This window comes from Enhydra lutris, unplaced genomic scaffold (assembly GCF_002288905.1).
Source record: "Enhydra lutris kenyoni isolate GAN:26980312 unplaced genomic scaffold, ASM228890v2 scaffoldscaffold10, whole genome shotgun sequence".
Taxonomy (NCBI): Eukaryota; Metazoa; Chordata; class Mammalia; order Carnivora; family Mustelidae; genus Enhydra; species Enhydra lutris.
This window is the reverse complement of record NW_019154094.1, coordinates 44,954,561-44,982,269: the sequence shown is the minus strand read 5'-3', so window position 1 is coordinate 44,982,269 and position 27,709 is coordinate 44,954,561. Positions and strand designations below refer to the sequence as shown.

At 53.2% G+C, this 27,709-nt stretch overlaps 2 protein-coding genes across 5 annotated transcripts in view; one reads left to right on the top strand and one right to left on the bottom strand.

Moving 5' to 3' along the window:
- The first annotated feature begins 52 nt into the window (after nucleotides 1-52).
- Nucleotides 53-16,587, top strand: LOC111144166 (transmembrane protein 43). Of its 2 annotated transcripts, XM_022498340.1 has the most exons (12): nucleotides 53-329; nucleotides 4,393-4,542; nucleotides 5,368-5,502; nucleotides 6,124-6,218; nucleotides 6,933-6,982; nucleotides 7,250-7,319; nucleotides 8,088-8,158; nucleotides 8,949-9,070; nucleotides 9,358-9,432; nucleotides 9,905-10,006; nucleotides 12,576-12,693; nucleotides 14,577-14,779. In XM_022498340.1, the coding sequence occupies exons 1-12, from the start codon at nucleotides 318-320 to the stop codon at nucleotides 14,777-14,779; spliced, it is 1,203 nt and encodes a 400-aa protein (XP_022354048.1). In that variant the 5' UTR covers nucleotides 53-317. The 2 variants fall into 2 exon arrangements, with proteins under 2 accessions (XP_022354048.1, XP_022354049.1); XM_022498341.1 differs by lacking the exon at nucleotides 9,358-9,432 and having other exon boundaries at nucleotides 151-329; nucleotides 14,577-16,587.
- A 1,024-nt stretch (nucleotides 16,588-17,611) lies between these two features.
- LOC111144158 (XPC complex subunit, DNA damage recognition and repair factor) overlaps nucleotides 17,612-27,709 on the bottom strand; it is a 53,396-nt gene continuing 43,298 nt past the window's right edge. For all 3 annotated transcript variants that reach the window (XM_022498330.1, XM_022498333.1, XM_022498332.1), the window contains exons 11-16: nucleotides 22,256-22,337; nucleotides 21,236-21,370; nucleotides 20,986-21,155; nucleotides 20,370-20,463; nucleotides 19,722-19,811; nucleotides 17,612-18,595 (exon numbers count right to left, since the gene is read on the bottom strand). In XM_022498330.1, coding sequence (XP_022354038.1) covers nucleotides 18,380-18,595; nucleotides 19,722-19,811; nucleotides 20,370-20,463; nucleotides 20,986-21,155; nucleotides 21,236-21,370; nucleotides 22,256-22,337 — 787 coding nt within the window. In that variant the 3' untranslated portion in view covers nucleotides 17,612-18,379. The remainder of the gene's footprint in view (nucleotides 18,596-19,721; nucleotides 19,812-20,369; nucleotides 20,464-20,985; nucleotides 21,156-21,235; nucleotides 21,371-22,255; nucleotides 22,338-27,709) is intronic.

Below are 27,709 nucleotides of genomic sequence, written 5' to 3'. Positions count from 1 at the left end.
CTTCAAGGCCAGAGGAACTACATATCCCGGAATAACTTGCAGTGCGCAGGCGCATCAATGAGGTACAGCACGTGTTGTAACTCAGTGGTCAAAGCGCCTGACCCCGGACTACATTTTCCAGGAGGCCCTGCGGCGCGCATGAGCAGGAAAGCTGTGGCTCTCTGGGCTGTAACTTTTGCACGTCCTCTCTGATTCCAGGCTTCGCGCGGATTTTCGCAGCTCTTCGTCGGGCGAGAGGCCTCTGGGCTTTGCACTCAGGCGGTCAACCGGTTCTGTAGCCGAGCACAGCGTGGGTGAGCGCCCAGCCGGGTCCCACCATGGCCGCGAACGTGAGTGTCTCCTGGTCTGCTGGACCCCACCCATTTTCCCCATCTCCCCGAAGGGGCCGCCTGGGTCCGTCTTGCCTGCCTGACCCTTGTCTGTGTGGCCGGCCCAGTCTCCCTCTACATGCCCTTGTTCCGGGTTTCCGGCAGCTAATAACGTCCGTTCACCTCTCTTGGTCTGTCCGGACCTTCTTGTCGGACCGCACGTTTGCGGGGAGGGAGACTCAGTGTTGTTCCCGGCATTGGGATCTCCTTGTGCTAGGGCGCCTTCTCGCAGCCCCTCCTTTCATTCTCAGCTCCCACCCGGGCCCATGGGCTTCTCCTTTATGGGCTGTGAGAACTGGACGCGACCTCCGAAGTAGCAGGTCCGCGGGAAGGGTGGGGAAGCCGATACCGCTCAGGTGGAGCTTATTCATCAACTGACAGACTGGGTTGTGCGGGCGGGCAGGGAGTTCCCCGCCCTGGGGAAGCGTGTAAACCGAGGCTGTGATGCTGCAAAGGGGTGCGGGCGAGATTGAGAGCGGAGGAGTTAGGATGACTGTGAGAGGGAGCATTTCCCTCTGCCCAGACCCTTGTCTTCCTAGGTGTATTTGGTTAGAGACGTCATGGCTGCAGGTGCTTCCTTTCAAAAGCCTGTGGGCGGTTTCTCCCTGCAGCCTACCCCTCTCAGGAACCTTTCGATTTAAGATTTAAGCCCAACATTCATTCAAGAAACCGAGCAGCACCTCCCACCGCGGTGCTGGGTGTGGGAGAGTCTGGTGACTCACCACTCCGCTCCTGTGTGAAATTGCTTCTGGAGCCAGCCCTGGTGCCCTGCCAGCCCCAGGATACTCCCTCCCTCCTGCTTTGCTGGAGTGTCCTAGCTGCTCTCCCCTGGCCTGTTACACCCTCCTTCCAGCCCCTCCTCTGTCCCCAAGATCCCTCTCTGCCCCCTACACCCCTGGAGAGGAGGGTTTTTATCACTGACAGCCCTAGTGTGCTCTGCCTCAATTGGAGTTGTCTGAGAGACCTAGAAACTGCGAATGCTGCCCCTGGAAAAATTTCAGAGGTAGTCCGGGACCCAGGGTCTGCCAGGGGAGAGGACAGCCCAGAGACCAGCCTGCCCCCAAACCATGTTCTACAGATGGAGAATTTCTCCCAGCAGGTGAAGGCACTTGCCCAGGGCCTCAGGGGTGGCTTGGCCAGCTACTTCACAGAAAGATACTGAAGACAGCAGGCTTTGGAGTCAGGCAGACCTGGGGGCAAATCCAGTTTCTTCCTGTCAGAAGCGGTGTGGCCCTAATCACTCTGGGTTTGTGTTTCTTCGTGGGATCTATTAGTGTGAAGTTTAAGGGAATTAGTCTGTGCTTCCTACAGTGCCTGGTGCATAGAGGGAGCTTAATACATGAAAAAAAAAACTGTATTCACAGTCTGACACAGATGGCCCTGGTGGGCACAGACTGTCTTGGGTATACTGGCACGTGCCCTTTGCCAAGGAATGTGTATGAATGTGGGTATCTTCTGCAGCCAAACCTTTGCTGAGTCACCCAGGAGCTGGGTGCACGCTTACAGGAGCCACCAGGCCTGGTGAGGAAGAAAGATCTGAAGCTGGTGGGGTAGAGCAGGGAGGCGACAGGATTTCTTAATTGGTATAACAACAGAACTGCCCTATGACAGAGGTACTGTGAACCATCGCCATTTTATATGGGAGTAAACTGGATCAGAGAGGTAGAGCAACTAACGCAGGGTTGCACAGCTAGTAATTCTCAGGGTCTGTGTGTCAGCTTCTGTTCCATCACTCATTGCTCTTTGCTCCTGAGCCTAGAGTGCTCCCTGAGGACCCATGTATATATTCAGCACATATCAAGGAGCCAACATCAAGATAAGGGGCTCAAAGATGACCTTGAAGGGGAAGAAGAGAGGCACTGGAAGATCTCCCTCAGGTTAGGGAAATAGTCCATTAGGGAGATATGGGTGGAGGAAATCACCATCGCCCTCCATTCTAAGACCCTCCATGTTTACTGGGATTTTGTTTTGCAATGTGGGCAGAGTGTGCCCTGTCACAGCCCACCCTACCCCTACCGTAGACTGAGGTACCTTCCTGAGCCTTTCTTTCTTCCCTCCAAACCCTTCCATGAGCTCCTTTCTTTGACATTGGCTCCTAGATGGATGCTGAGGGGAGGCCCAGAAGGAAATCATGGCCTGCTGGCTTCCAGTTTTGGGGCTGTGCTCTAATAGCGGAATGGGCTCCTTTTCCTGACGCTCTCTGCAGTTGGCTCCCAGTGTTCAGCAATCCTTATGGCCCAGTGTTCATCTCCTCCTTATGAGGAATGTGGCTTGGAGCAAAGTGGTCGGAGAATGGCCTCTGGTCTGTCCAGATTTGAAACCTAACTCTCCCTCTTAGAGGCTGAGTGATCTGGGCTGATGACGTAACTGATGAGCCTTGTTTTCCTCATCCGTGAAATGGGATAGCAATAGCTTTCCTGTGCCTGACCTGTGACAGACTGGCGTGTTGCCACTGTCATTATGTTTGATGGTCTCCTACCTGCCTGCAGTGAACTGCTCTACTAATGTTTCCCAGTGGTGTGGAAATTTAAGTCCATTTCTGAATCTAATGGACATCTGGACTCTGGCCGGCCTGGGCTGGGGGCATTGGGGGACAGTCAGAGAATATGGCATCAGCCTTATTCAGGCAGAGATTAACGCGAATCTCTCCTCTGGGCCCCTGTGCCAGGGGCTTGGCTCGCTCTGAGTACACATCTCAGAACCACTTTACACCTTTGTGACTTTTGTCAGCGTATCCCCAGCCAGGGCATTGATCTTGCTGTCCATTGCAGAGAAAGGTGGTAACATTCCCACCCTTTGCACCCGTACATTATGGCCTATGTCCTAGGCACTGAGCTGTCTGATAATTAAGACCTTTGGTTCTTACCAGAACCCTGTATACTGGATTTTTATCCCCATTTTACTGACGAGGAGATGGAGGGCATAAAGGGGTTAATTGCTTGGCCCAGGTCCCGTAGCCTGAATTGAAACCCACTCCTTGTGGCTCTGGAATTCTGCCATTGACAATGATAGTCCGCAATGGCCACACTTCAAACCATACTTCTGTTATTGCCTGGGTGAAGCTTGACGCACTGACGCTACTAGGGATGTACGCTAGGGCTGCCTCTGAGATCTGTATTCAGCACCATCTGTTCAGGCCCTAGAACCTGCTGGGATCCCCCAGCCAGCAGGGGTCCCTCATTTGGCACTGGACCTGCTCCTCACTGAACACTCAGCACGGCTTAGTACTGTTTATGCCTGCAGCTCAGTGGCCCTGCAGCCTCCCCTCACCCCTGCAAGACCCAGCACAGCCCTTGGGAAGCTGAAGTGTTCCAGTGTTGTTCAAGTTTGTGGAATCGAATTAATAATGTATGTCTGATAACCTTTTTGTAAAACAGTTTGGCAGTTTCTTAAAAACACACATTGTCCCTGTGATCCAGCAATTTCCCTCCTCCATGGGTACTCGTTACCCAATACCCAAGGGAAATGAAAGCACATGTCTTCGTAAAGACTTGTACAGGAATGTTCATGGAAGCATTGTTTATAATAGCTAAAAACTGGAAACAATCAAAATACCCATCCACTGGTGGCCGAGTCAGCAAATGCTGTATGCTCCTAGACAGAGTACTACTGGGCCATGTAAAGGAATGAGCTACCACCGCAGTGTAGATGACCCATCTCGGAATCTGGACAGAAAAGAGGTTGTGCTGTATGATGGCCCCATTTATATCAGCTTCCATAAGAGGCAAGATTCATCTGTAATGATACAAACTCAAGGAGTTGTTACCACTAGGAGGTGGGAAGAGAGGAGTGTTAGCAGGAAAGAGGCACAAGGTAACTTCTGGGATGATAGAAGCGTCCCGTATCTTGATCTGGGTGTCCATCAAATGGGATAAGCATTTGTCAAAACCCACCAAACTTTATGCTTAATATCTGTGCATTTTTACTGTATATAATTGAAACTAGTATATACAAATAGCAAAATTCAATTTACTTTTTAAAAAACTGATTTTCATTTTGATTTCTTAAAATATTTTTTCCTCAGTATTCCAGTACGACTAACAGGAGAGAACATGTCAAAATGACAACCAGCCCCCAGCCAGGCTTCTTGGAACGGCTCAGCGAGACCTCGGGTGGGATGTTTGTGGGGCTCATGACCTTCCTGCTCTCCTTCTACTTAATTTTCACCAATGAGGTAAAATGTCTGGCATCCCTCTGTGCAGAGTGAGGGTCCCTGCAGTATCAGAGAGCAAAGGCTATGAATCCAGAGGCTGGATGTGCTAATAGGGCCTACCTAGATTTTACAACAAGTGGGGTGGAGGGGGAGGGTGATGGTGCTGAATTAATCAGAATTCTTTCTCTTGTGACCTGTCTCATAACTGCCCTAAGTAGGAAGACAAATGGGTTGGTTCACATGCCTAAAATCCTGGGGTGGCAACAGGTTCAGGCATGGCTGGATCCAGGTGTTCATGTTGGGTCCCTAGGAGTCTCCATTTTTCCATCTGTTGCCTCTTAACTTAGCAGCCCCATCTCTTCCAAAATCAACTTAGCAACAGTTGCAGAGAAATGGGTTAGTGTCCCGGCTTTTCTCAGTCCTCTCTCTGAACTAATCCCTGTGGACAGTGGACCCATGTTCTGATTGGCTAGGCCTGGGTCACATGTTTTGGGCAGCAGTACAGATGGGCCCATAGAAACTATAAGGACTCAGGAGTGAAGGGAAAAAGGCAGAGTAAGATGGGGGGGGCACACAGACAAAAGCACCAGCTGTTCCCAGCATGGGGTGGTGCTGAGAATTAGGGGGGTTGGGGTGTGCAGCAAGAAGAGGGCTGCCTGGGAAAGCAGGAGTCTTTGGCGCCAGTTCCAACCGTGCCACTCGCCAGGCCTCAGTTTTCCAACTGTAAAATGGGGAGATGAGTCTCCATGCTTCCCAAAGCCCCAGGCTGCTGGGATACACTGCCATGAGCACAACTGTTGAACCACACCTAAGTTGAAAGGTGGCCTCACTCCCTTTTGCTCACAGGGCCGTGCACTGAAGACAGCAACTTCCCTGGCTGAGGGGCTCTCACTTGTGGTGTCCCCCGACAGTATCCACACCGTGGCCCCAGAGAACGAGGGAAGGCTGGTACACATCATTGGGGCCCTGCGGACATCCAAGGTACATTTGGGAAAGGTTGCTGACCCCACCAGATGCTCAGGGCACGTGGCTGGATGTTGTCTGGGTGAGGCTTTTGAGCACGTGGGCTCTGGAGGTGGGCACACATGTGTGACTCCTGGCCGCATCACTCAGCAGCTGTGTGGACCAATCACTTGAGTCTCAGCATCTTTATCTATAAAATGCAGAGCATACCTCCTCTGAGCAGTCAGTGGGATTAGGTCTCTCACCTCTCGGCACGGTGCTTGGCCCACGGCCAGAGCCTTACAACAAGGTGCTTTAGCAGTTAGGCTCAGCGTGTGTGGCTGGCACAGGGCTGAAAGGGACTCCAGTTGTCGGATCTCTTGTGTTTGGACCCTAAGTACACTGTTGTTGGTGCCATGCCATCGGACCTTGCCAACCAAGCCAGGACCATGAGGCTCCCAGTCCCCGGGCAGTGGGTGTGAAGGACTTAGGATGGGCAGCCTCACCCGACTCTCCCGCCCGAGATAGCCATGGTAGTCTCCACTGTGTCCCTGTCCTTTGTGCCTTTCTCTTGTCCAGTCCCTCTTTCTCTGGCATCCTGGGCTCATGGGAGCCTTGGCCTCTGTTCTGTGTTTTTGACTTGTGTGATTCTTTTTGAAGCTCTTGTCTGATCCAAACTACGGCGTCCGCCTCCCAGCTGTGAAGCTACGCCGGCACGTGGAAATGTACCAGTGGGTGGAAACTGAGGAGTCCAGGTGAGGGGCCAGGGACTGAAGCAGGAATACTGGAGTGACAGGTGTTGGGATACAACACAGGTGGCTTTTGATCTTGATGCTTCTAATGAGAGTGGCTCCAAGAAGGAGGGAGGACGAATTAGCCCACTTGTGTACTACCCCATCGGGGGATGCCCAGGCTCGAGACGTGTCTGGATCCAGGCTGCAGACAGTGCTTTCCTATGTGTGGGCTCTGTGTCCTCTCCCAGACCAGAGTAGAGATGGCCTCGAACTATGTCCTGTCTGTTCTAGTACGAGTCTGAGGGCAGGCGTCCTTAGGCAGGCAGGGGCCCCTTGGAGCTGAGCAGCATGGACTGTGAGTGAGGGGTGAGGAGGTGGCTAGGGGAGTCAAGGTAGCCGGAGAAGGGGGGGCCTCCGTGGGGCTGTCCGGCACAGAGGGTGCGGCCAGGTCTCTGAGCTCAGGGCAGGGCTGCCGCCCTTGGTGTGGGCCTAGTGGAAGCACATTTCAACTCAGGATGAGAAAGCTCTTTTCTTCAGCGTGGGCCTTCAAGGGGGTGGAGAGGACTGCATGGTGGGGAGTCAGCACTCTGTTACCGGGCTGCTCCAGACAAGGTCTGCTCTCATTTAGGGATTTTGACCTGGTGGCCCGAGTTGCTTCCAGCTGGAGATGTTTAGAGATGGGAATGCTTCTGGGGTGAGAGGCTAACTCTGGGGCTGCCTGTGCTTTCCCCGCAGGGAGTACACTGAAGATGGGCAGGTGAAGACAGAGACAAGGTACTCCTACAGTGAGTACCGCCACCCCCCATCCCCGCATACATGGGGTCTCTGCCCTTAGTGGAGACTGACGGCGGTGGGGAAGGCGTGGAACCAGGCATCGGAAACCCTGGGTGCCGGTCCTCAGGGTCCTGCTCTTCCATCCAGTGAGGCTCCAGGAGCCACCCTTCCAGCACTGAAGTGACCACAGGCTTAGATAAAAGGACACAGAGCCAGTGGGCCTCAGACATGTGGCCGCTCTTACCATGTTTCTGAGTTGTTCCCTCTCCCTGTGACAGACACCGAATGGAGGTCAGAAATCGTCAACAGCAGAAATTTCGACCGGGAGATTGGCCACAAGAACCCCAGGTGAGAGCTGGGTGCCCAGGCCTGAGCACAGTCTTGCCTGCTCCTCAAGGGTCCCCAGCCTCAGCTTCCTCATCTGAGTGATGGGATTGAGTTCCTTCTGCCTCGTGAACTGATGAAAGTTGGGGACTTGGTTCTGAGGCCAACTCCCAGGCTGGGCAGGACCCAACTTCCTGAGCCCACACAGGCTCCCCTCACACTAGTCAAGAACAAAAGGCCTGGACCGAGTGCCTGAAGGAACTTGCATGTCCAGAGCCAGGGTGGGAATAGCCATGTGGGTGGGAAGATAATCAAGAAGGGTGTTCAGGAGGCAATGGAATTTGATGTGGGCCTTTGTAGGATTTTGGCAGAGAGCAGCTAGGTCAGAGAAATGGAGGTGGTGAGGTGGTCTTAGCGCTGGAGCGTGGCTTGGGCAGGGCTGTGCCTCCTGGCACAGGGGTTGGGAGCTCCTTGGGGCTGGGAAGGGTCAGGGAGGCTGTGAAGTCCACAGAAGGTCCATCTGACAATAGGTGGCTGGGGAGGGACAGGCCGGTAGGGGCCTAGGCAAGGAGGTACGAAGCACTGGGCCATAGGAGACAGGAGGAGGGTGCTTTACTCAGACGAGGAGGACAGGAGCATCCTGGGGTAGGTGTGGTGAAGACAAAGTGCCTAGGCTGGTCTGGACTTGCAGGAGCCCCCCGGGTGGGAATCCTGCCGGGCATAACCCAAAGAAACCCGCAGAGCTCCTGGCCGGCGCCGTACTCTGCTAGTAGCGCCTTCTCTCTCCCACAGCGCGATGGCGGTGGAGTCGTTCACGGCCACAGCCCCCTTCGTCCAGATTGGCAGATTCTTCCTCTCGGCGGGTGAGTCTCCAGCCCCTTCAGATGAGCCAGCAGCACCCAGAGGCCCTGTGCTTCTACTTGGCTGCCTCCCAGGAGTGGTGCGGTACAGGTGTGGGATGAGCCTGCCGGAGGGAAGGCAGGTCCCAGGAGTAGGGGGACTTGTACAGAAGAGTCCCACCCCAGCCAGGCTCCTCCAAGACATGGTCTCTTCCAGAGAATAACTACCAGGCCTTGCTGGTGCCTAATCTGATCAGACAAAGCTGAGAGCCAGTGATAGAGACAAGGCCGCCCCCCAAGGGGTGAGCAATTCATTGCAGGCAGCCACCCCCCCAAGTGACTCCAAAGAGGTTCTTCAGGGACAAGGCAGCACCTGGCGTGGGAGAGAAAACATGTAGGCACCAAGTAGCCAGGGCAGGGGAGGAGGGGTGGAGTCCCAGCGCTCCACCAGGAAGCTCCAGGGCCTAGCTTATCTGCTATCTGCCTTGTCGCTTCACTGGTGGCTGCTGTGCCAGGCAGCCCCAGCCTCAAGGGTACTGCATGCAGCAGGGGACCCAGGCACAGACAGGTAACGGCATCCGAGGCAGAAGGGGTGCAGGGCTCAGGCTGTTCCCAGAGCTGCAGTGGCTCCTGCTGGCTGGGAGGGCAGACAGGAAGGCTTCCTGGAGGAGGCAGAGACTGAAGGGGACCCCCGCAGTACAGAAGGAGGGGTTGGAGAAGGGTGCTTCCGGTGGGAAGGAGGTCAGGCCAAGGGGTGTGCCGATGGGGGGAGGTTGTTTGCACACCACTGTTGTGACCGCTGCACACTCCCCAGGCCTCATTGACAAAGTGGACAATTTCAAACCGCTGAGCCTGTCCAAGCTGGAGGACCCGCACGTGGACATCATTCGCCGGGGAGACTACTTCTACCACAGCGAAAACCCCAAGTATCCAGAGGTACGTAGGGGCTTTGGCTGCTCACACAGCGGAGATCAGTGCCCTGGGAGTACCGCCCCTTGGACAACACACAGGGGACACATTCCTGCTTGGGACACGGTTTCGATTCAGTTGAACTGCTTGGCCAAACGAGATCGGAGGGGAGAAGCCTCGAGGTGCTGGGAGCACCTGGGCAACAGTGTGCAGGCGGGAAGAGCGTGTGAGCTTTGGGATTCAACGGTGCCATGGACACAGGCCCAGGCTGGCTGCTCCTGGCGTACCCCAGCCCACTTCTCTTCCACCCCCAGGTTGGAGACCTGCGCGTGTCCTTCTCCTATGCAGGGCTGAGTGGCGACGACCCTGACCTGGGCCCAGCTCATGTGGTAACCGGCTTCCCCAGGGCCGAGCCAGGCAGGGCCTTCTCAGCTCCCACTGTGCGCGGTGCCCTGAGTGGGGGGACCCCTCCTCTAGGCCACGCGTGCATGCACTCCCCTCCGTACCCGGGCGGCCCTGCCTCTGAGCGGCTTCAGAGCCCGTGAGCTGGACAGCTGTCTGCGGGCGTCCGTGGGCCACAGGTTACGGGGCTGCTCCCGGGCAGCTTTGCGGGGACTGCCTAGTGATGCTGGTGAGAGTTCTGCCAATTGCGTGCAGCTTTTCTTCCCCCCGGCCCCTAGTTTTTGCCTATAACTATTCGGTCTCAGGTGCCTGACCCTGTCACCTGAAGTCCCAGCCCTTCCCCTGCGCAGGGTCCTCCCTGGAGCCTGAAACAAAGCAGCTCAGCCCAGCTGCCCCGGGGGCACACAGCGCGAGGGGTGCTGGGCCGGGCCAGGCTCTGATGCTCAGGTCTCTGAGCAGGTCACCGTGATCGCCCGGCAGCGGGGTGACCAGCTACTCCCCTACTCCACCAAGTCTGGGGATACCTTGCTTCTCCTGCACCATGGGGACTTCTCGGCAGAGGTGAGTCGCTGCGGCTCCATTTGTGTGAGGGAAGGGAAGGCAGCTCCCTCCCTCCCCATCCCCGCCCGGGGTTATTCAGTCCGTACGGGGGGCATGGCCCGTGCAAACGGAAGGAGTAAGCCTCCCTGTGTGTGCAGCATGAAGGGGAGAAGAGGGAGCACAGCACACCCCTCCTACTCCTCAGGCTTCTAGTCTCCTGTGGGGGCGACTCGCCAGAAGAAGCAGTGAGGGAGGATACCCTTGTGCTGAGTGTTGTGAAGGGGAGAAGAGGAAGGCAGAGGAGGTCAGCAGAGGGGTCAGTGGAGGCCTCTCTGAGTGACAGTTTGGCTGCATCACAAGTGAAGAAGGTGGACTCAGAGCCAGCAGCATGTGGGGGTCAGGCGGTCACTGAGGCAGGAACGGGAGCACCAGGGTTCCCCTGGCAGGTGCTGCCCAGAGGAGGCAGGGCTACCCCGTGGGCAGGGGCCTCCATAGGGGTGTGGGACTTCTTTCAGAGCTTCAGGAAAGTGGGGGGATTTAGGGCCACAGAGTCCTGGACGGGAGTGAGGGCCGTACCCCATCCCCATCTGTAAACTGGGGAGGGTCATGTGTCACTGGAGTCCTGTCCTTGCGCTGATCGTGGGTAGTTCTGTTGCAGGCCCTAAAACTTAGCCTCTCTTCTCTAGGCAGAAACCCTTCTCTTTAATGGAAAAATTGTTTTGCATTGTTGGTGAACACCGTGTGTCACTGGTGGGAAGTTCTGTGCTTGCCTGGAGTAGGACTGCAGGACTTTGCAATCCGTAAGAGAAAGGGCTAGTGGCAGGGGGGATAGGGCGTAGCTGTGGCCTTCCAACCCTGTTATTAGGCCCTCAACTGCTGTCTTTCTCACTTTAGCCCCCAGCTCCAGGTGGTGATGGGCCTGGCCTTTTCCTTTATCCAGGACCAGGGTGTGGCAGCCGGTTACCAGCCTTGGGGCGCAGCTGCCACCTCCCACTTGGGCAGGCATGAGTCACCCTTTCCATCAGCCGCTCTCAGGGACTTTCTAAAATTAGGAGGCCCTGCTGAGGCCACCTCTCTCTCCAGCAGCTCTCTGCACTTCAGCCCCCTGCACGTGGAGGCCCGGGTCTCCGCGCTGTCCCCCCAGAGAGGAGTGGCCTCCAAACTTCCCAAGTGGGAAGTCTCGGACCACACTGACCACCCTGGGCCTCCGGCACAGGGTCTGGGGTCTCTGCCAAGCAGGGAGAGAAGGTCCTGAGCCATAGAGGTGGTGAGGGCCCTGAGGAGGAACCCAGACCCCGTGAGTCAGGACGCCCAGATTCCAGTCCCAGAGGCAGGAGGGTTGTGCATGGACAAGTGTGGACGCCGGACATGGCCCCAGTTCAAGCCCCGCTCTGCCTTCCATAGGCTACAAGACTTTGGGCCCATTGTTTATCTTCTTGGAGAATAAGAATTATGATCCCTACTTTATTTAGTTGTTGTAAAGATTATGTATCCATTTATTCTGAGGCTCAGTTTCCTTATCTGTAAACTGGAGATGAGCATATCTACCTTGTGAAGTTAGTTTCAGGTTTAAGTAAAGCAATGCTGGAAAGCACTGAGGACAGTGACTGATAGATGGCAGATACTAAGTGTTAGCTGCTGTAACTGTTATTGTCCTAGATAACGACAGGGGCTTCTCCAAAGAAATGCCATTCAGGCCAACACTGGAAGAAGTGTGGGAGCTGGCTGGGCAGGACTGTGGGCAAACCAGCTCCAGGGGGAGCCAGCACATGTGCAAAGGCCCGGGGGCAGGAGGTGGACACTTGACCTGGTCCCAGACAGGCGGCAGGGCCTTGGCTGAGGGCCATGGGGGAGGAAGTGACGGAAGCAGGGAGACCAGTGGGAGGAGGCTCTTGGAGTGGTCCTGGTGAGAAATTGTAACGGTGGTGAGAGATTTGGGGAAACGGGGACACAGCATTGATAGGATTTAGGTGGTCCCTGGATTTAGGTGGTCCCTGCAGGGAGGCACAAGCCGTGAAATACCCCAGTCGTGGCTTGTGCAGGCAGGAGGTGGCTATAGCACTCAACTGAGGGGGATCCGACAGAGAGGACCAGGTGTCAGGGAGGCTGCAGGGTCGATGTTGGACAGCATGTGGGCAGCGGAAGGCCCAGCCCAGGGCTGTAGCTGGAAGCTGGGGGTGGGGGGCACTGGTGGGGAGGACATGGGTCTGATGCTGCCGCTGAGGTGCAGAGGGCAGCCCGAGGGAGGGGGCAGCTGCAGGCGCGGAGAAGCAGGGGCGACGTGGAAGGTGAGGCATGTCAGAGTCGCAGGAAGAGCATCTGAGGTGAAGCACCACGCACACTGCTGTTAGAGGGAGGACCGGGTGCATGCCAGCCGAGGCGATGGGCTAAGGACTCTTACCTTCACCTACGGGGCAGACGCTTAGGCCTGGGCAGGCGAGGTGCCCTTATGTCCTGTCTGCTCGGAAATGGCCAGCGGCTCCTAGGTGGGCATGGAATGCACCCCTTGGCACCTGTCCTGCCAACCGGGGAGACTGGGGGGCCCTGGGAGATCGGAGACGTGACACCTCTCCTCGGCCTTGTCCTGCAGGAGGTGTTTCGTAGAGAACAGAAGAGCAACTCCATGAAGACATGGGGCCTCCGGGCTGCCGGCTGGATGGCCATGTTTATGGGACTCACCCTCATGACCCGGATCCTCTACACCTTGGGTAGGTGTGCAGACAGGTCAGGGGAGATCTTGTTCACCCTCGTGTGGGCCCGTGTGCCGCCTCTGTGCTGCTCACACCGCCCGTGGCCCTTTCCAGCCCGCAGTGCTCTCCGGGGCCAAGAGCAGGCATCTGGTCCATGTCTGTGTCCTGCTCCACAGCACTGGGCTGAATGGGCCGAGGAAGACAGACATGAAGGATAAAGGCTTTCAGGGGTGGGGTGAGGAGTGCCAGCTCCTAGGAGGCTGGTCTAGCCCTGGGGATCTGAGGGCCATCTGTCCTCAGCCCACCTGCTCCTTCCTTTAGCCCTTTACTCCACAAGTGAAGAAGCACAGCGAGCAGGCTAGCCAGCCTCTGCAGTGAGCCAGCCCTGGAATCGGTTACATCAGAGTTCTGGGACACTGGGGCTGTGCTCTTTCCTGTCTCAGCTTCAGTTACCTCACCTTGTAGGCAGAGTTTTGTGAATGTTTGGCAAATAGGAAACACCCCCCAAACCATGTGGTTCCCTCCCCACACCAAGACCTGGGCCCAGTTTGGGGCAACCAACAAGTTGGAGCACAAGGCAGAGTGCTGGGCGACACACTTGGCCAGAGTTGGCACCCGTGAGCCCAGCAGTTGCCAGGTGACCCAGCCTGGTGTAGGATGAGGCCCTGGGTGACTGAGTAAGTGCTGGCCCCACACTGTTGATCTGGGAGGATGGCATCTCAGGGGACTCACAGGCAAGCCTTTACCCCAGTATGTCCATACCGAATCTGCTGACTGTGTCCAGCCTGTGCCGGGCCACACGGAAACCTCTCCCCTCTTTACCCTTTCTGGCTGGGAAGAGGTCTGGTGACAGTACCTCCCAGGCTAGGAGGAAAAAGGACACTTCCCCTCCAAGGCATTCTCGGAGTCGGTCAGAAGTGCAGGTGGAGTGACTGGGGAAGTTACAAGGCAGAAGCCCTCATTCACTGTTCTCTTCAGGCAGTGAGTACTTATTGAGTGCCTGCTGTGTAGGACACCACTCTAAGCTCCAGAGAGAAATGCAATGAGCAGAACAAAGTCCCTGTCCTCTCAAGGCTCAGAACCACGGCTAAGAGCTCAGGTTCTGGGCTCAGACAGTCTTGGGTTTAAAACCTGGGTCTGGCACTTTCTAGCTGCAGGACATTGGGCAAGTTGAACTCCCTGGGCCTCAACGACCTTGTGGGTAAAAGGAGGGTAAGAATAATACCAGCCTCCCCAGGCGGGCACAAGGGTTTGAAGAGATGGTCCACACGGTGCCCAATATATGGTCAATGCGCAAAAACATTAACTCTGCTTATTAGGAGGGCCATGGTGGGGTATTGGTGGGAGCAGACCAAGAGGAGCCAAGAAGTGGCCTGTAGGGTCCTGTAGTCATGGCAGGGCAGCAGGCCTTGCTCTGCAAACCCAGTGGCAACAGACTGCGGGGGCCTTCTGGAACTGAGGGGGAATTCCCCCCACGGACTGACATCAGCTGGGGAATGCCAACCTGGAGGGATAGACAGGCCAAGGACAGAGTAAGTCCAGATGGATTAACTGGGTCCTAGACTTCACCATACTGGGCCAGTTTGGCAAATGGAACATGCCACCATTGCGACCAGACGTCTTCTCTTGGCTTCCGACTGAGAGTGACATCCACAGTCTTAAAGGCTACAAGACACTTCCACCTGCCTGCTCCTGGAGCGGTGCGTGGTACCAGGGGCACACACCTTCTCTGGATCCACCAGCTCTCACGGGAGGCTGTTCGCCTTCTGCCCCAAACCCCTGCCTGTCCAGACTGGACATCATCAGCCCATCCTCGTCTACAGACAGGAGCGACCTGCTCACCTCATGTGATGCAGAGCCTGGTGGCCTCAGAAGTCTCACCAGCTTTCTCTTCCCCACAGTGGACTGGTTTCCCGTCTTCCGAGACCTGGTCAACATCGGCCTGAAAGCCTTTGCCTTCTGCGTGGCCACGTCGCTGACCCTGCTAACCGTAGCTGCCGGCTGGCTCTTCTACCGGCCCCTGTGGGCCCTCTTCATCGGCTCCCTGGCCCTGGTGCCCATCATCGTTGCTCGGACGCGGGTACCGGCCAAGAAGCTGGAGTGAATCAGGCCCTGGCACCCAGCCCCACCCGTGTGAGCTTCGGGATCCTGCTCCTCCCCCTCTCCCCCCGCCCCTCTTGACCCCAAATCAATTTTGGATTCTGCGCCTGCTCCGCTTCTTGAGGGGCCACACTTGGCTATGTGCACAGGTGTCAGGTACTGGTTTACATGTTCCCCCCCCGTTTTGCTTGCCAGTGGGCAGCTCTGGGGAGCAGAAGGCAGTCCCCATCTGGCGGGGTCACAGGTGTCTCCTTGCTTCCTTCCCTTCTCTTGGGACTGTGTGTGGCCGGTTCACATGTTTCGCTTAGCTGAAATCTGCAGACTGGGAGGTGGTAACACTGCACAGACTGCTGCCCGATCACTTGCCGCACCCCTCTCCTTGGAGACAAGTGCCAGGGCTCTGTCATAGTTGGTGTCCACTGTGAGCCCACGGGGCCGGCGTTCTCGCTGTCCCTGAGCAGGGCTGAGTGCCAGGACAGACTGAGCACACTCCCCTCCCCGCCCCATGCACAGGCGCCCCCCACCCAGCCTGGGCACAGAATCCGCCTTGGTACTCAAAAAAGAGGACTTCCCCTGAGGTCATGGTGAGGAAAATGAGACATTTGGTGGGCTTGATGTGTATTTTATGGTTTGGCCAGAAACTTATTTGTGTGTAGGATTTCCAGAGGTCCCGAAAGTTGTTTGCCTTTGTTATATGCTTCATGGGTCTTCTACCCGAAAAGGGAATTGTTTCAAATCAGATTCAAACAAAGCCCTGCTTAAATGATGAGCCATTCAGACTGTTACAGAAAAACTCCTTATAATCTGTCCGTTGAAGTTCATTCAGGCACAGGAATGTATGAAACGGAGGTGTGACTTACTGGTTTAAGAAAGTTTGCTCTGTCAGTACTTGGGGCCAGTGGAAGGCTCGAAGATGCTTTTGAAGCCAGCGCTTGCCGAGGGCTTCCATTCTGGGAGGAGATGGGAATTTGTACGAGGCGGGGAAAGGCATTTCCTTTCATCCTCTGGCATCAGAAACTACCGATTTCCTTGAAGATGAATTTTGAGTTTTTAGCTAACCATTAAAGGAAAAGGTGGGAAGCTTTCCTAAGTGGGCTCCCTCAGCGTGACCCCCATCAACTTGAATCAGGAACTGGAGGCCTGAGGCCTGTGCAGCTCTCAGGCCTCATTCCTTTCACTGGGGGACAGAGGGGTGAGGCTTTCCCTTAAGCCACTGGGCACCTGCCGCTGAGTGACTCCTAGAACGTCCGTAGCTTCCCTGCTATGTACAATCTACGTGTACTTCACCCTGTTCCCTCTCACCCCCCGCTGAAAGATCGAGAATGTTGTCACCTTGATGGTTTAAAAGATCCTTCGTGTACCCTTTATCTTTTTATGACTTGGACTTGGACTTACTCTCCCTGGCTGGGAATGGCTGCTTTCGCTAATTGGTTGGTGGTTGAATAAGTGATGGGAACTCGCAAAACTAGCATCCTAACAATCTCGTTAGCCTGCGAGGTCTGTGGTGGCTTGAGATTCTTCACGCCGACAGCTGTCCCCAGAGATGACATTTCTCGATCTAAGAACTGATACAGTATTCACTGCTGCAGTTGTCACTGAATCTCTAACCTCTTAAAGGATGCTTCTGGAAAACAGTATGACTAGGTGGTAGCTATCTGTGGGATTTGGTTTGTGTAACTTTTTCTGGTACAGATTTTAAATTACTACAAATTTCAGTCATGTTTTTAAAAGAGCAAAAGAATGTTAAATATTTGAAGTCTTTGGGAAATCATGAAATTTGTATTATCTTTGTATTTTTTGATAAAAATTCAAAATAAATTTTAAAATAGCTTTTATAGGACCTTGCCGTCACTCTTTTTTTGAAATTTCTCTTAAATAATTCAGCCACAGAACTAAGAACCAAATGAATTTTTAGAATTCAGTTCTAAGCTTTTAGTGGTTAAAATAGGTTTCTATTTTTCTTAAAAGGGCAGCTCGATACTTTTAGCACTTTGAAGCCTTACCTACCAAAGCCCACTTTGTTTTTGGATTGATTTAAAGGACTCAAACCTCCCCCAACTTCAGAATGTGTCAGAAGAGGTGGCTGGAGCCACAGTGGGACACCATGTGACAGGGCCCCTCCACCCTGGGGCTTTAGGTCGGCACAGACCCGAGTTCCAGCCCCAAGCCTGGCTGTGCGACAGTGGCGAGTCTGCGATCCCTGCCTCTCAGCTTTCTCATATAGAAAATGGCGGTGAGGCTGTTCTCCCTCCAGCACCAAGCCCATGACGTGCCTGCCGTGTGGCACAGCACCTTTTCCCTTTTTGCCTCCTGTTCAGAAGCAGTGGGCAGCTGCTGACTGTCTGCCCTGGAGCTGACAATTTGTGTACTCTTTGCCACAAGATCTGAAGCAGGTGATTTCCCAAAACCACCTCTTCTTTGTCAGACCTGAGGTTCGGTTCCATAATGCCTCCAAGGAGCAGACATCAGCCGGAGTAACAGGTTGCTTGCTTCTAGGGTCCGGAAGTGCAAGGCTCTGCGGTTTCCACAGCAACCCCGGTTTGTTGTTCCACACCAGCCCTCCAGCCAAGCTCTCACTGCAGATGAGTCACACCCCAAGTGTTTTGTTTGTTTCCCTTGGATAGAACTGGCTCCAATTTTTAACGGCTCCTGTCAAAGGTTAAGTAACATCTCTCCTCACTTGAACGTAGGAAGAAAAATTTCCATGTGTGGAATGATGAGTTCCCGGTCTACCTGAGAACAAAACCTGGTCTTTAGTCTCATATGTGGACAAATCACTCTGTCATGTGGGTGTTCTTAGCCGACCATAAATCTGAAACAAAAATGCAGAGCTGTCTTTTTAGGTAAATGTTTTATTTTTTTCCTCAAAATGTTACAAAAGTTATTTCTCCTGAATATCTACAATGCATAGAGCTTTTATAAACTTATCCACGGTGGATAAAATCTGGTTGACACTAATCCACTTTCACCAACATTTCTTTAACTCTCAGTGTGTTTCCTTTCCTGATTTCAGCTCTTGGTTTGAGTCTTCTGACACCCTGAAATGTTACTTCCAAAAGTGGGTCCCGCTACCACCGTAATTGGAGATGCCCTTACTTCCCAACTTGCTTTCCCTACCCCATGAAGAGGCAGCATTAGGCAGTGTTAGTACATCTGGCTGAGAGAAAAAGGCATGGCCCAGAGAGAAAGGCTCCACCAGCTGCAGGAGAGGCAAAAGCATGAGGGTCTGACAGATGAAGAACTCATCTGGAAGAAGGGACTGGTGCATTTCTAAATCACCCAGTGGTTTCTGTAAGAAAATGGACTCCTGTTTCCAAAGGCGGGCTGAGCAACATCGAGGTGGTGGGGGAGTCTCCTGGGAAGTGTCCCAGAGCTCAAAGTATAGGGTGCGGAGACGGACAGCTCTGAAAGCCCTACCCCACATCTATCCAACAAGGCCCTGGGCCAGACCAGACCCACAACACCCCCTCAGCTTAATCCCTCTGTGCCCGGCCCTCGTCCATAGCACACACTGCTTCTCTGCCTTCTCAGAGGAGATACCACAGCCACCAGGGCCGGCGCGTCCCCCAAAGCAGGTGTGGGGTTCAACAGGTGGCCACTCCCATCACAGCCTCTCAAAAGGGAACAGGTGGGAGGCCGAAGCCGCCTTCTCCCTTTTGGTCTTCTTAGGGCACTTTGGCTTCTGTTCTTCTTCAGCCTCTCGGTTCTGGGGCCAGGAGGCAGCCAGGATCCTCGATGCTTCTGCTTGAGAGCTGGTCCCCTCCTCCTCATCAGAAGACAGCCCACCTCCGGCAGGTCCTTGGAGAGCTCTCTCCTCTCTCTGGATGGGGAGGGACAATGGTGGGCCTCGAGTAAGCCATCAGATGGCAGGGAGCACCGCCAAAGGGCAGTCAAGCCCCCAGCAGCAGCCACCCCAACCCCCCACCCCCAAGCCAGTGGCTTTGGGAGGGCAGGGAGGGTCACCACATGGGGCTGGGGGAGAGCCTTCCTCACACTGGGGACTCCAGCAAGCAGGGACTGGAGAACTTGCTCTGGGCTCAGTGCTGGGAAACACAAAAATGTTTATGCGGGGACCGTGCTCAGGGAGCGTACAACCGAATGTAGATCACAGGACTGATGCTTTGCACTTCTTTACCTCACTTCTGCACAAAAGCGCACTAACGTCTTCAACTGCACAGGACCAGCTTTCTGTGCCAAATGCTCCGAGGAGACACTCCCTGACTGGGACCCGCTGGGGAGCTGGGCATGGAGGGTTTGGATGCAGGTAGAACACGTGGGTGGACAAAATCAACACAGAGCCTGGTGAGAGGTCACCCAGGGGATTTGAGGGAAGAGCGTGACAAAAATATTTTGCCAGTTTTAAAGGCAAACTGGCAGCATGTGGAGTTGCAGACAGGGAGAAAACGGGTGTGGTTATAGCTATTCCAAGAGCACATTTCCAACCCAATACTGATCTCACCACATAACCATGTGGAGGGGCCTCTGCCCCTCTGGGAGACCCTCTGAGGGTGACACATCCACCTCACACAGGCTGGCCCAGCCCAGGGCAGGTACCATGAAAAACGACTTAAGTGAGCAACCCCAGGCCTGGAGGATAGTCACAGGCACAGGAAGTGCGGCCAGGCTACGGAGGGCACGTCAAACACAGACACACATGGTGCCTGTCCCTTCCTGGATGGGCTCAGCATGAGCTCAGACCCCAGCAGGCACCTGCTTGTGGCAGATGGGAGCAGGAAAAGGGGGTTGTTGGGCTGAGGGCTGGAAGGACAGCTGAGGCAGACTCCAGGGACACCGTTCCCAACAAGGAAAGTTAAGGACACAGGTGCCTCAGAGACACAGAACTCTGGTGACAAAACACAAGGCATCTCTGGGCAGAATCCGGGCCCAGGGTTCTGAGTCCCCCTCTTCCACCTGAGCTTGTCTCTTTCCAAAAAAGCCACACTGACCTTGTCCCCATAGCGAAGCTTCAGCCTCTCCCTGATGAGTAGTCCCCTGACCAGCAGCTTCCAGTTCCCGAGGGCCCGTTTCTCTCTTTTCTGCAGGCAAAACAAAGAACACAAAATGTTAAGTACTGTCACTTTCAGGGAAAGTGTCTAGATGGAACCTATGAACATCTGAAGATCTAAAGATCCAAAATAAGATTCTTTGGTTAAAAGAGTTTCTCAACCATGCCACGTCTGTTTTAAAGGAGCATGATTTTATAACGTGATGCATGTAAAAGGCACCAAAACAGAAGCCTCTTTTTAACTGTTAGCAACTTGAACATCTTTAAGGAGGAGGCTTGGACCACCGGCAATGCCTTTCAGCAAAGGCAGTGGTGGATGGCAGGTGCGGCAGCCACCAGAGCCGGGATCCAGGTACACAGTGGACAGGGATGCTGGATGGTGAGGTACAGACAGGACCCTGTTTATCCAGGGCTGGCTCCCTAGGTTGCCCTCTGCCGTCTGAGAGCTGGAAAGAGCTTCGGGGCCCGCGATCCCTCATGTTACCCACAGTGCAAGTGAGGCACCTGCCCCCACGTGGGGGCTCGTGTTCCCTGCCCTTCTGCTTTCACCTCAGGCCCCCACCCAGCCCGCCCCGGCCACATGGCTCACCTCCTTCTCCCGCTTCTCAATGAGTGCCTGCTCCTTCTCCCAGGCAGCTAGGAGTACATCTTTGTATTCCTCGCAGACAATGTACCCATCAGTTCTGTAAGGATGCAACATGGATGGCCTTACTTGAGGCTGCCGCCTCCGGCCTCGCCTCCCTCTGGCCTCGCCTCCCCCTTGCCGAGGCCAACAGCTGCTCCCCCCAAAATTTCCAGCATCAGGTATCTGCAGTCCCAGCCCTAGCTGCCGACAGCACCCCTGCAGGAGGCAGGCCTCTGGACTCCGGCCCTGCGTCTTCCCCAGGCCCACCCCCACCCGCTGGGATGACAGAGGTCACCTAACTAAGTAGCGTGCTGACCTCGCCTGGTCCCTTGTCCCCAAACCCCAGGAGACGGTTTTCATCTAGCATCATGAGCATGTGGTGTCATTGGTTTTGCTGCCTCTGGATAGAGGCAGAGTCAGCCCGAGTGAAAGTGTGAAAGGAAAAGGTAAAGTGTTAAGGCTGACTTGGCAAATCCAGAGTAAAACCCGGAAAATGGCCTTAACCCCCACATTGACTTCCTGCCCCTCCTCTAGGACAGCCCAGCCCTCCTGCCAGTGCTGCAGAAGGACCCTCACGCACATGGGATGGGAGTAGCCTTTATGGAAATCGAAGCCGGTGATGGCCTGGACACAGTCAATGTCCAGCTTGCGGGCCACACGGTGCAGGTTGGGCAGGTTGAGCTGGACGCAGCCAATGGGCATCATGCTGGGCAGGAAGAGGTACACGTTCCCAAACTCATTCCGGGGGACCTGCAGAGGGTAGCACAGCCGGTCTAGCCAGCAGCAGTGTGCAGCAGCCCGGTCCTGACCCATCACAACACTGCCCTCACCTTGCCGTCCACAGCCACAGGCGGCTGGTACTCCTCCGTCTGCCACTCGCCAAACAGGCCCAGGTCGTTGTGGTCCTGCAGCTGGGGCTCGGCAAGGCGGGCCTTCCGGGCCCGGTTGGAGTAGCCTTTCACCATCTGCACCAGAGGGAACAGCCAGTTTAGAGGACCACTGCTTCCAGAGCACTTACTATATACCGGGTACTGTGCTGAGGGTTTTCCTGAACCCATGGCCTCATTTAACCTCCACCATGAGCCCGAGATGCGCGCACTTCCCACCTGCTTACAGTGCCTAGTACCACCGTGGCCCCAAGGACAGCTGCTGCTAGCCAGCACCTGCAGATGGTCCCTGCTCTATGCACTGTGCCCCGCAGGGTGGTCCCAGCACTGTCTCCACTGCGCAGACAGACGGGTGACCTGCAAGCCACTGCCTACAGCCACAGGCCGGAGGGCCAGAACCAGGCTTTTACCAGCCACACCATGTGCTCTACCTTCATCACAGACAGGGTGACTGGGACCTGGAGATGAAGTCACTTAAGTCCCATCGCTCAGTGAGTGACAGGGCTGGGATTTAAACCTGGGAACTAGCTGTGTCATGCATTCTGGAAGGCACTGACGGCATGGGACCCGCCGCACACTACCTGACCATGTCTAGTACCCAGAAGTTTCACTGGGGAGCATGAGCAAGAAAGCTGCGTACGTGTCACGAGGAGGAGAAGGACGGGCACACTGGGCGCCTCTAGCTCAGGGCTCAGCACGTTTTTTTGGAAAGGGTCATATGTAGCCTGTTTTACAACCCTTAAAAAATGTCACATGTCTTGCATGCTCGAAAGATCCATATTACAAATTCCCCCATTAGACTAAGACATATTTGAATGCTTTCTCTTCCTTTGGTCTTTCTCAGGTTAGAAAAGTCAGCCCTGGATTCCTCTCCCAGGTGCGCACTCAGCAGCCCGGAGTGCCCAGGCCTCTGTCCCCAGTGCGCCGCCGCCCCCTCCCCCCCTTCCCACCCCCTGTGGTTACCTTGTAGGGCACTTCTCCCAGCCTCACCACTCTGGCCTGTTTCAGCCACGTGTCCCGGGAGTGCAGGGTATGCACGCAATCCCTGCGGGAGCCAACAGAGGGAGACACAGGACAAACTCAGTCCATACCCAGCTTGGAGCACGCGCGGCACACCAAACATGGCTCCCCTGAAGGAAGGGCTCAGGCCTCCATTCTCTCCTCAGGCTGGGTTCCTGGGGGGACCAGGAGACCTGTGTTATACAAACAGCTAATCTGGACTTCCTATCTTCTCAGAAATGTGCCCGTTTAAAAATATGACCTAAACAGAGTTGTCTTGTCTATCTTGGGCTGCAAGCCAGGACTCCCCCCTCCTCCCACAGTGGGAGGCAAGGCAGAACCAGCACCCTCCACACCACCATGTCAGCGCCTGGCTGCCCAAGGCCCGGTCGGCTGCTAAACACAGAGATGGGGGAAGGACCGAGTGTCCAGAGAAGGGGCAGGGAACCCCCAAGAAGACTACACCAGAACTGCGAGCTAGTGAGTTACCACGGAATGATGACTCACGCGCGTGGAACAGTCTTAATTCCTGGCAGCCAGTGACTGCAGAGCATGCCTCTGGCTTCACTCTCCTTCCAGGATAAGCGCTGTAGCCCAGCCTTGCAAGGCTACCTCCCCACGAGTTCCAACTGCCTTCCTTGCTGAGCTTTCTGTGACAGGACATGCTCATCTCCTCCTCAGTCGGCAGCCCTGCACTCTGGCCAGAGGGTGGGCTCCGCAGAGTGAGGGCATGAAGTTCCCTTCCAGTGCGGAAACCAGATCCTCTGCTCCTGCCTCCTCTGTGCCACGGCCTACCGGGGAGACCCTGCATGAGCCACTGTCCCTTCTGGAGCCTTGGGGGCATCCTCTATCTGTCATGATTGAGCTCTGTCCTCTCTGCTCTGCCAGGCAGAGGGAGGACCAGACGCTTTCCCGGTGCTAGAGCATCCCGATTGGGGCTGAGACCTCCACTTGCACTTCCCCCCACCCCTTGGCAGGCTACACAGCTCTGATCACCCCAAGGAGCCATTATGTCACAGTCATGACCTTCACATGGGGGGGTGGGGACAGGCTGGACACTGTCAGGACATTCCAAGGAGCACAGTGGGGAAGTGGACAGAGCCCTTTCAGGCTAAATCTCAACTTCTAACCACTTTACACCCTCAGAATGGCTGTTATCAAAAAACTAGAAAAGTGTTGGCGAGGCTGTGGGATAACTGGCATCCTTTCGTGTTGCTGGTAGGGCTGTAAAACCATGCAGCCATTGTGGAAAGCAGGATCCTAGTTCTTCAAAAGTTAAACACAAAATTACCATATGGTCCAGCAATTCTACTTCTGGGTGTGTACCCAAAAGAAATGTAAGCAGAATCTCAAAGAGATTACCTGTACACCCATGTTCACAGAAGCACTATTCACAACAGCCAAAAGGGGAAGCAATGCAAGCGTCCGTCCCTAGAGGCCATTCACAAAAGGACAAATACTGCATGGTCACATTTACGTAAGGTCCCCACAAGAGTCCAATAAAAACCAGCGCGGTGGCTGCCAGAGGTTGGGGAGGCAGGGGTTAGGGTGAGTGTTTCATGGGGATGGAGTTTCAGTTCTGGAGATAAAGTCCTGGAGGGGTGCCTGAGTGGCTCAATGGCTTAAAGCCTCTGCCTTCGGCTCAGGTCATGATCCCAGGCTCCTGGGATGGAGCCCCACATCAGGCTGTCTGCTCGGTGGGGAGCCCGCTTCCTCTCTCTCTCTGCCTGCCTCTCTGTCTACTTGTGATCTGTCTGTTAAATAAATAAAAAATCTTTAAACCAAAAAAAAAAAATTCCTGGAGACAGATGGTAGGGATGGGCGTATGAGCCAATGTACTTAACACTACCAAACCATACATTTACAAATGGTTACATGGTAAACTTGGTTTTGTCTATTCTACTACCCAAAAAAAACATCCGCCTCTAATGCTCTCTCTGATGACTGACATGGTTGGTCCCTGGGGACCAGGCCTGCTTCCTTCTCACTGGACCTGCTTTCCCCCCACCACCTGAGGAAGCCTGTGCCTTCCAAGCTCTGACTGCCGGGGGCTGAGGCCCCAACCAGGTAGGACACCTCCAGAGATGCAGCAGAAAGCTCGGCCACATACCCTGAACACAGGGCATTGGCGGAGTCCTTGCAGGGCTGCACGCAGGAAGGAGGTCCCACTCAGAGCCCTTGTACCACCTATTTGTGTGATTTCCCTGCTCCATTGTTTTCTCTTTATTCTCCTGTTTATTAAGAGCATCCTCTACTCTGCCAGCATTCCCTTGATCCCAAAACCAGACAAAGACCCCATCAAAAAAGGAGAATTACAGACCAATATCCTTGATGAACACGGATGCAAAGATTCTCACCAAAATACTAGCCAATAGGATCCAACAGTACATTCAAAGGATTATTCACCACGACCAAGTGGGATTTAGTCCAGGGCTGCAAGATTCGTTCGAAATCTGCAGATCAATCAATGTGCTACAATACATTAATAAAAGAAAAAGAACCGTATGATACTCTTGAGAAATGCTGAAAAAGCATTTGACAAATACAGCATCCTTTCTTGATCAAAACTCTTCCAAGTACAGGGATAGATGGTACATACCTCAATACCATCAAAGCCATCTATGAAAAACCCACCGCAAATATCTTTCTCAATGGGGAAAAACTGACAGCTTTTCCCCTAAGGTCAGGAATACAGCAGGGATGTCCACTATCACCACTGCTATTCAACATAGTACTAGAAGTCCTAGCCTCAGCAATCAGACAACAAAAAGAAAAGTCATCCGAATAGGCAAAGAAGAAGTCAAACTCTCACTCTTTGCAGACGGTATGATACGTTCTGTGGAAAATCCAAAGACTCCACTCCAAAACTGCTAGAACTCCTACAGGAATTCAGTAAAATGTCAGGATAGAAAACCAGTGCACAGAAATCAGTGACATTTCTATATGCCAAAAACAAGACAAAGAAAGAGAAATTAAGGAGTCAATACCACTTACAATTGCACCCAAAACCATAAGATACCTAGGAATAAACCTAACCAAAGAGGCAAAGAATCTGTACTCAGAAAACAATAAAGTACTCATGAAAGAAATTGAGGAAGACACAATGAAATGGAAAAATGTTCCATGCGCATGGATTGGAGAAACAAATATGGTGAAAATGTCTATGCTACCTAAAGCAATCTACACATTTAATGCAATCCCTATCAAAATACCATTTTTCAAATGTTTCTCAAAGAAATGGAACAAACAATCCTAAAATTTATATGGAACCAGAAAAGACCCCAAATAACTGGAGGAATGTTGAAAAAGAAAACCAAAGTTGGTGGGATCACAATTCCAGACTTCAAGCTCTATTACAAAGCTGTCATCATCACGACAGTATGGTACTGGCACAAAAACAGACACATAGATCAATGGAACAGAACAGAGAGCCCAGAAATGGATCCTCAACTCTGTGGTCAACTAATCTTTGACAAAGCAGGGAAGAATGTCCAATGGAAAAATTGGACCCCACATACAGAAGAATGAAACCAGATCATTTCTTTATACCACACACAAAAATAGACTCAAAATGGATGAAGGACCTCAATGTGAGACAGGAATCCATCAAAACCCTTGAGGAGAACACAGGCAGCAACCTCTTTGACCTCAGCCACAGCAACTTCTTCCTAGAAACATCACCAAAGGGAAGGGAAGCAAGGACAAAAATGAACTATTGGGACTTCATCAAGATCAAAAGCTCTTGCACAGCAAAGGAAACAGTCAACAAAACCAAAAGACAACTGACAGAATGGGAGAAGATACTCACAAATGACAGATCAGATAAAGGGCTAGTATCCAAAAGCTACAAAGAACTTATCAAACTCAAAACCCAAAGAACAAATAATCCAATCAAGAAATGGGCAGAGGACATGAACAGACATTTCTGCAAAGAAAACATCCAAATGGCCAACAGACATATGAAAAAGTGCTCAACATCACTCAGCATCAGGGAAATACAAATCAAAACCACAATGAGATACCACCTCACACCAGTCAGAATGGCTAAAATTAACCAGTGAAGAAATGACAGGTGTTGGTGAGGAAGCAGAAAAAGAGGAACCTTCCTACACCGTTGGTGGGAATGCAAGCTGATCCAGCCATTCTGGAAAACAGCATGGAGGTTCCTCAAAAAGTTGAAAACAGAGCCACCCTATGACCAAGCAATCGCATTACTAGGTATTTACCCTATAGATACAAATGTAGTGATCTGAAGGCACACATGCACCCCAATGTTTATAGAAGCAATGTCCACAATAGACAAACTATGGAAAGTTTGTCCATCGACAGATGAATGGATAAAGAAGGTGTGGTATAAATAAATACAATGGAATACTATGCAGCCATCAAAGGAAATGAAATCTTGCCATATGAAATAAGTCAATCAGAGAAAGACAATTATCATACCATCTCCCTGATATGAGGAATTTGGGAGGGTGGGGAGTTGTGGGGGGCAGGGAGGGGAAAAAATGAAACAAGATGGGATCAGGAGGGAGACAAACCATGAGAGACTCAATCTCAGGAAATGAACTGAGGGTTGCTCGGGGGTTGGGGGTTAGGGGTTAGGGATAGGGTGGCTGGGTGATGGACATTGGGGCGGGTATGTGCTATGGTGAGTGCTGTGAATTGTGTAAGACTGATGATTCACAGACCTGTACTCCTGAAGCAAATAATACATTATATGTTAATTTTTTTAAAAAATCCTCTATTTTTTTGGTCTTTCATTCCAGTTTTAAAAAGCCACTTCTTGGGACACCTGGGTGGCTCAGTTGATTAGGCGTCTGCCTTCAGCTCAGGTCATGATCCCAGGGTCTTGGGATCGAGTCCCCCAGGGGGCTCCTTGCTCAGCAGGGAGCCTGCTTCTCCCTCTCCCTGCCACTCCCCCTACTTGTACATACTCTGTCTCTCTGACAAATAAATACATAAAATCCTTTAAAAAAAATAAAAATAAAAAATAAAAAGCCACATTTTAGTTATCATTTTTGTTTTTTTAGATACACACTTTATTTAAATTCAATTAATTAATATATAATGTATTATTGGTTTCAGAGGTGGCGGTCAGTGATTCAACAACCTTACATAATACCCAGTAATCATTACATCACGTGCCCTACTCTATCGTTTCTCAGCCTTTTGGCTAAGATCAACTGTAACATCACATGCCCTCCTCAATGTCCATCACCCAGTTACCCCACTCCCCACCCCTCCAGCAACCCTCAGTTTGTTGCCTATGATTAAGTCTCTTATGGTCTGTCTCCCTGGTTTTGTCTTATTTTATTTTTTCCTTTCTCCTATGATCCTGTTCTGCTTCTTAAATTCCACATATCAGTGACATCATATGATAACTTTCTCTAACTTACTTATCTTGCTTACTGTATT

Coding starts and splice junctions, on each gene's coding strand:
- LOC111144166 (XM_022498340.1), top strand. Junction 4,543..5,367: donor ACTTAATTTTCACCAATGAG/GTAAAATGTCTG, acceptor TTTTGCTCACAG/GGCCGTGCACTGAAGACAGC. Junction 8,159..8,948: donor CAGATTCTTCCTCTCGGCGG/GTGAGTCTCCAG, acceptor CACACTCCCCAG/GCCTCATTGACAAAGTGGAC.